At 42.0% G+C, this 7,981-nt stretch overlaps 1 protein-coding gene across 1 annotated transcript; it reads right to left on the bottom strand.

Annotated features, from left to right (window-relative positions):
* Positions 1-2,732: 2,732 nt before the first annotated feature.
* ift52 (intraflagellar transport 52 homolog (Chlamydomonas)) lies at positions 2,733-7,610 on the bottom strand. The gene is made up of 14 exons (XM_020483057.2): positions 7,444-7,610; positions 7,034-7,177; positions 6,806-6,893; positions 6,434-6,563; positions 6,244-6,319; positions 5,979-6,050; positions 5,577-5,703; positions 5,372-5,455; positions 4,901-4,969; positions 4,664-4,818; positions 3,835-3,922; positions 3,491-3,599; positions 3,235-3,380; positions 2,733-3,121 (listed from the first exon to the last, which is right to left on the bottom strand). Exons 2-14 carry the CDS (start codon positions 7,150-7,152, stop codon positions 3,080-3,082), a joined length of 1,305 nt encoding a protein of 434 aa, XP_020338646.1. The 5' UTR covers positions 7,153-7,177; positions 7,444-7,610; the 3' UTR covers positions 2,733-3,079.
* Positions 7,611-7,981: the final 371 nt, after the last annotated feature.

Raw genomic sequence — 7,981 nt, 5'->3', positions numbered from 1 at the left:
TTATAGTCTACAGAATACACTGTTGATCATATCTATGCATACATACAATAAGAGAGAAATGCACGCTTTTCTAACAAATTATTCACCCCTGTGGTGGTGCGTGGGTAAAATCACTCCGGAAGCCAGAAAAAAAGCCATATTACAACCTGTGTTGTGATAATTGCGTTGTTTGCTCTATAACCTGTTTATTAATTTGCCTTGCTACCGCGATATATAGGCCGAAAGGCCGAGACAATAAGAAGACACAGCGGAAAAATTAATTCAACAACACCATTGTTTTATCACAAAACCGGATGGAAAACTGTCAGGTTTAGTCAAAAGTTTCCAGATTTTTCGGATCACCACACAACTATTGATTTAGAACCACAGAGTTGCCGCAAGTCGCAAAGAAAACAGGATCTGCCGCCACTATTCCAGCACAATTTCGATTTCAACATAATCAAATCAAAGTTTATTTGTCACGTGTGCCGAATACAACAGGTGAAATGCTTACTTACAGACTCTAACTCTAACCAATAGTGCAAAACAAAGGTATGTGTTGGTAATTAAAGAGAATTTAAAAAACAGTATAAAGACATTCGAAAATAAGAGCAGCAAGGCTATATACAGACACCTGTTAGTCAGGCTTATTGAGGTAGTATGTACATGTAGGTATGGTTAAAGTGACAATGCATATATGATGAACAGAGAGTAGCAGTAGCGTAAAAAGAGGGGTTGGCGGTTGGTGGGACACAATGCAGATAGCCCGGTTAGCCAATGTGCGGGAGCACTGGTTGGTCGGGCCAATTGAGGTAGTATGTACATGAATGTAGTTAAAGTCACTTGGTTGGGAGGGGGTGGCACACAGTGCAAATAGTCCGGGTAACCATTTGGTTACCTGTTCAGGAGTCTTATGGCTTGGGGGTAAAAACTGTTGAGAAGCCTTTTTGTCCAAGACTTGGCACTCCGGTACCGCTTGCTATGCGGTAGTAGAGAGAACAGTCTGTGGCTGGGGTCTTTGACAATTTTTAGGGCCTTCCTCTGACACCGCCTGGTGTAGAGGTCCTGGATGGCAGGCAGCTTTGCCCCAGTGATGTACTGGGCCGTACGCACTACCCTCTGAAGTGCCTCGCGGTCGGAGGCCGAGCAATTGCCGTATCAGGCAGTGATGCAACCGGTCAGGGTGCTCTCGATGTTGCAGCTGTAGAACCATTTGAGGATCTCAAGACCCATGCCAAATCTTTTTAGTTTCCTGAGGGGGAATAGGCTTTGTCGTGCCCTCTTCACGACTGTCTTGGTGTGTTTGGACCATTCTAGTTTGTTGTTGATGTGGATACCAAGGAATTTGAAACTCTCAACCTGCTCTAATACAGCCCCGTCGATGAGAATGGGGGCGTGCTCGGTGCTCCTTTTCCTGTAGTCCACAATCATCTTAGTCTTGGTTACGTTGAGGGATAGGTTGTTATTCTGGCACCACCCGGCCAGGTCTTTGACCTCCTCCCTCTGCTTAGTCTAATACAGTGAATATACTAAAATATACCAAAAACTATTTAGTCCAACATAAGCTAAATATGTCCATGGTTCTGATGTATGTGTGCGTTCGTGCAAGTAAAAAAATATGTCGACTCGAAACTCCGTCGTCATCCTCCTCTCTTTCATGTTAAACGGTCGAGCACTCTGTCATACAGTACAAGCTTTTATTTTTTGTTGTCCTAGACTACCCGGCTAAAATGTTTGCTCGCTAGTCTAACTTCCATTCATGAGCAACATTATTTAGTTAACATTAGCCCAACAGCTAGCTACATATTGAACTTCCATCTTCGCAGGCCAGGGGCACAATAAAGGATGGATTAGAATCGCTGTTATAATAATTAGCCCGTAAGGATAATTAAGTAAAATCACAAGTTCAAATCCCCAACTCCAACCATTGCTAATTTAGGAAGGGGCCAACTTTAGCTAGGTAGCTGCCAAAGGACAACGACATGCAACAATTCAAGTTGTTTCTGTCAATGACATATGCCCTCAATGCTCAACGCTGATTGGCTCATTTTTATGCTTTTTTAAATACTTTTTTTTGTCAAGGTAGGCCAAATGCTCCATTCAATGCTACGGGCGGTAACAATATCATACTCGTTTGGACCAAAAAACATCAGATAGATGGCCTACACGTAGAGAGTCAGGGGGGCGCTGTTTCGCTTTCTCCTGTGAGATACATTCAGCCTCTTGCGAATTGAAAGGAAATGATGAAACACAGAGAGATGAAAGATGCATCATTTTTTAATTGGTGAATTCTTTGGGGGGGAAGCCTGACTTCCCTTGGCTCCATGAATACACGCCACTGCCCCCTCCCATCATTGCTGTTGGCAGTTGCCTTGTTGGTGAAGTTGCTCATCAACTAGCAGATTAAATACAAACTGCATAATTAGGCAACCGTTCAATAATTGACCTAAAAACATGGACGAATAGCTAGCCAGTGCTGGTAAGACTGAACAAGCCAAAGTGGTCATGTGACAGTGCTATACTGAACAATTGAGGTAAGGTTCTCAGGCTCAGTAACTGCTGCTGTGTCTTGGCCAGCAAAAAGTCATTTTGGTGAAAGTGGACCACACTTTGGCATGCTATTTCCTAATTATAAGTGTATATATTTGTTTTATGGTTGGGCAACTAAGACTCCAGTGGTTGATTAATGGCTTGTATATTGACATGTTCTCTAATTTCACTTTTACAGACAAAGGGACACAAGAAGATGCCAGTCTGAAGAAAATGTATATTTTACAATATTATAGTAAATACATTTTTTTTTATTGATTAAATCAACCATGTATTGAGGAAATGATGGAACACTTTACACAGTAAATGCCAAAATGTGTCATCCTTTACCACAAGTAATCAATCAGATATGGAAAGCTGTATACAATATTAATTTCACTTGTCAGATTTAGTACATTCATCTAATCAACTATATACATTCTGTTTAAAGGCTAGGGAGTTACATTCTTGTAGTTACTGGAAAAATGATATGGATACATCTAGATTGAATGTAGGTATATACAAGCCCATGAAAAATACATCAAATTGCAACCTCATTGGTTGCAATTCATCAGAACGGGGAAAACCTGGTCTCTGTGTCAAGATCATGTTCCTGTATGGGAGAGATCATTTTAATGACATAAATTACAAATTAATGTCAATCATTGCCTAGATCAACTAACCTTGTGTGCATATATCAAAGGGTCTGATGTTCATATGGCTCACCTGATTGAGCTTCTTGAACTCCACGACCTGGAAGAAGATGTGCTCCAGGATGTGTTTGGCATCCCTCTGATCTTTATCCAACTTCCCCGTCACCCCCAAGATGTCCCCACACTTCCTCACGTAGAACTCTAGATCATCGTCTGTGCCTGCAGGAACAACAACGTCATTAAGTCAAATAAGACCTGGGGTTAACACTGACATTGTCGGAGATCAGCTAACAAAATAGTAGGGTGTAGTATGACGGTTCAACACTTACATTTGTTGGAGAGCTGTGCCAAACGCACCTTCTCAGAAGAGAAGGTTTCATCCAGGTCAAAGAGGTCAAGCATGGGGGGAGGCAGATCCCTGAAGGCAGGCGGGAAGACCTGCTCATAGCAACCCATAGGAGAAAACAGACAGATCTTGGAGGGATGGCAAATTGGTCATTTTCGACAATGATCAAGTGTGTATAGTCTCATCACTAAATCCCAGTCAATAAGCTCGATTTGAATACAATCACTAATGCACATGCCATTCTCAGTTGAGTGTATAGAACCCACACAATGGTTGAGCTAGAGGAGATTGTGTAGAGCTAGTGAGGGTTGCTGAGGGGAAACTTACAGCAGGCTCCAGCTGTGGAAGGGGAGTCTCAAACTGAGGTGTGATCAGCTGGAGAGGCTCGTGTTTGACATTCATCTGCTTGTAGGAACTGCAGGAGGACAAGTCAAACACATTGTCAACAAACATACCGTAAGATCAAGGACCTCAGCCACCCGAGTCACGACCTGTTCACCCCGCTACCATCTAGAAAGCAGAGACAGTACAGGTGAATCAAAGTTGGGGCAGAGACACTGAAAAACAGCTTCTATCTCCAGGACATCAGACTGTTAAATAGTCACCACTAGCCATCCTCCGCCCATTACCCTAAACTTAGTTACTGTTACTTGCCGGCTACCACCCGGTACTCAACCCAGGACCTTAAAGACTGCTGCCCTATGTACATAGTAATTGAACACTGGTTACTATAATAATGTTTACATACTGTTTCACCCACTTCTTACGTATCTACTGTATTCCAGTCAAGGCTCATCGTATTTAACTACTGCTGTACATACCTTTTCTATTCATCTACTGTCTATACACACCATCATATACATTTCTATTCCGGACTCTGACATTGCTCGTTCTGATATTTCTTAATTCCTTTATTTTATTTTGGGATGTGTGTGTATTATTAGGTATTACTGCACTGTTGGAGCTACAAACATTAGCATTTTGCTGCACCTGTGATAACATCTGGAAATTATGTGTACACGACCAATAAAATTTGATTTTATTTATGATTTAAACATGCAGGCATGGAAGACAAAACAGCCTGTACCCACTTCCACTATGGCCTACTGTAGTGAAAACTGATGTCTCCAGTTTATAAAGCAGTATGTGTTCTCACCTGATGACTTGGGGCAACGTGTTTGTTGATAGTTTGAGTAGAGACATGTCAAACAGGGAGGTAAAGTCTCTTGGATTTTCCTCTCCCTCTTGCAAGCATACTCGCAGTCGCTCAGACAGGCAGCCTGTGTCTGGCAGCATGGTGTAATCTGTGATCTGAGCCAAACAGAACGTGAAGTGTCACTTCTAGGACTCAAAGGTAAAACTGCAGATCCTAAAACATGCCTTGGCTTCTCACCTCGGGGTCCTCTGCATCTATCTGGTTCAGAATAATGTTATCACCCATGAGCCACTGGAAAACGACATCCTGTATAACAAAAAGAGAAAGGGCACATTACAACCGAATGGAGTCAGTAGGGGATCAAATAGTGGATCACCAACCATTACCATTGCAGTGCTATATGGATCACACTCTCACAACTATTCTTGTATTACTGTGAAGACGTTAACAAGCCTCCCATCAGGAAGTCGTCAAATACCCTTTTCACACAACTGAGCTGAGCAAAGATATGCACAGCCATGCTGTACTGCCCTGGCCTGTTTATGCACCCATCATAGTTGCTGGAACCATTCTGGAAAGGACAAAAATCTCTAAACCAACACATTGCAGTTGGGTTGGCATGATCGTGTGAAAAGGGTAAAAGAGCCTACATTATTGGCTCTCAAACGTGACTGAGTCTGAGTGTTTATAGACAGACACTCCACTCACCATTATTTTACTGTTCTCCTCTTTGTCCAGGTACTGGTCACTGAACATGTGACAGGACCCCATCACTGCCAGTTTGCCTGCCTCCTAAATTACAAAAAAAAAAAAAATTGACACAACTAGTAAATAACGGATATACTGTATCTTTGAAAAACAACGCATGATCATGTTGTATTGTGTTGGCAGGAGGTCAACGGGAGCTCCTCACCTTGACCTGATAGAAGGCGAGGACAGGCCTGTTGAGGGGGAAGCAGACGGACCCAGTGGAGAGAACAGCCACAGCAGGCTTCATCACGCTCAGTGTCGCTCCATACGGGTACACAAATGTGAGGGCCCTGTTCAAGTACACATTAAGAATACAGGTTGAATTTTTTTTACCAGGGGGGCACTGGACAAGCCAAACTGCAATCACTGTTTCACTCATTGGTTTGCTTGTTTAACAAGGGCCAACCGCTTTTGGCAAATCTGCCTGTTTGTTTATGTTTGGCATATGATATGATTAAACATGAAATTGGGATAATATTTCTGTTGTCTGGTGTGTGTTGACAGTTATAAACATGAAAACAAACATACACTTGGCAATGATGACATGAAAACCGAGAAGACCTACTGTGCATTGTTCCCGACACTTTCATCTTCGATGATCCCCGTCACCACTTTGCCTGCAGCCCGACTGATCTCTCTAAAGGATTAAAAGCGAGATGCTTGTACAGTAGCACAACAATGCATGTGTCTCATAGCTTGTGAAAGTATCAACCCCATTATCCTTTTCTGCTACATTTACTTAATTGGCATTGACAAGAAAGCAATGAGAAAAGCACTATTACTTTGGGACACACCAAATATCCAAATGTCTAAATGGTTAATCAACTAACCTGTTCAGAACACCATTGGACACAAGTGCTTCTTTTGGATGGAAATACTTGTAGTAAACATTCCTCACGACAGCATCTACAGTAAAACAGAGAATGAAGACAAGACACTCATCATCAATAAAACTCTGACAGTGAAATATCTGGATGACCACAATCGGAGTCACATGGTCTATTCTCATACGATCCTCACCATTGTTGACCATTATCCCAAACTCCTCAAGGAGGAAGTTGATATTGGTGTCATACTTCATCTCCCCTCCTTCACCCAGCATCACAAGGACATCTCCTCCCCCATCCAGGTACTGCTTCAGGACCTCCAACTGAACAAGAGAGGGCAAATCAATGTCTGACTCAAAACATAAAGCAACCAACATACAGTGTTTAGGTTGGCAGAAAAATGTTCTATATTAGTGGAATGTGTTGCTGCAGAATTGCAATGCAGGGACACATTAAACGTTGATATGAAACTTTTAAATCTGTTCTTTGAATATCCTGATTACCCTGCCCAAAACTCCATCCAAAGGCATGTCATTTGACCTCCTACAACTGACCAGCAACACACCTCAGCTGCAGTGAACTTTTCCCTGGGGCCAGCAGTAATCCACAACTTCACACCATTCAACTTCTCCAAGGAGAGCTCCTCTTTCATGCTGTGCAGGAACAAACATAAAACCACATATATGAGTAAGTAACCTTATTATGATGACAAATACGTGACTACAATGCATTGTTCTTATGTAGTTACAGCAAACAATATAGTCAGCTAACTAGCTTCCTAACGTTAACTTACCTCTGAATCTTCCATTGTGCCCTGAGTCTCTTCTGCAGGGACTTGTAACCATTGTTGGCAGTGAACAGTTCTCTCTTGGATGCGTTAAAAACAACACTGCTGCGCTGCTCCTTCTCCATTGTATGTTAACTTCTATTTAAAGACCTGTGACAAACACGTTGTTACATTATTGCATTGCGTAGCTATATGATGATCTACTCAACGTTAGCTAGCTAGCAGCTAAGTTAGCTAGCTAACTTACACAAATCGTCACTAGCGAGCAAAGTGTTGAAGGAACAATCATTTGCTGTTTCTTTCTATATTTGAACAAAGTAGCTAAATCCCTAATGCATCTTAAAATATTAACGGATTTCTATTTTTTTTAAAGGATAATAATCGTTGTAAGTGAAGTTAGCTGGCTAGTTAAATACCTCAAGAAACCATCTTCCAGTGGCTCAAAATGGTGCATTGTGGGTACAAAACTGATCCACAAGAGTAACCATGGGCGCTACATGCATAGCAACAGGAGAAGGGATCACAGACACAGGTTCTCTCTTCCCCGCGGATACTGCCCACACTGTAGCAATACATGCTCCACGGTCTCTTTTTCCTGGCAATAATCACGCTTTCCTATCACATTTAAAGTCTTATTTAACCGGCTGTGTCCCATCTTTCCACCGAGTTGGGCCTCTCTTCTTCTTTTTATTGGCAAATCGCAACCAACTGACAGGTGCATACACATCCACCTGGAGTGTGAGGTCAGTCACGACCTATCTACATCACTATATTCTCTTAACTAACCCTGAATTTCTAATAAAATAAAATAATTTATATGTTCAACTGTTTCCTCTACCATACAGCCATTTCAACTTCCAGTACAATGTTTCCCTATCAATTTCAAAGAGTTATTCAATCCTGTATGCCCCAGCATAACTTCCTTCCACTAATGACACTATCTCCCGTACAGAT

Source organism: Oncorhynchus kisutch, linkage group LG5 (genome assembly GCF_002021735.2).
Source record: "Oncorhynchus kisutch isolate 150728-3 linkage group LG5, Okis_V2, whole genome shotgun sequence".
In the NCBI taxonomy this organism is placed as follows: Eukaryota; Metazoa; Chordata; class Actinopteri; order Salmoniformes; family Salmonidae; genus Oncorhynchus; species Oncorhynchus kisutch.
This window is presented reverse-complemented; position numbering and strand designations above follow the sequence as displayed.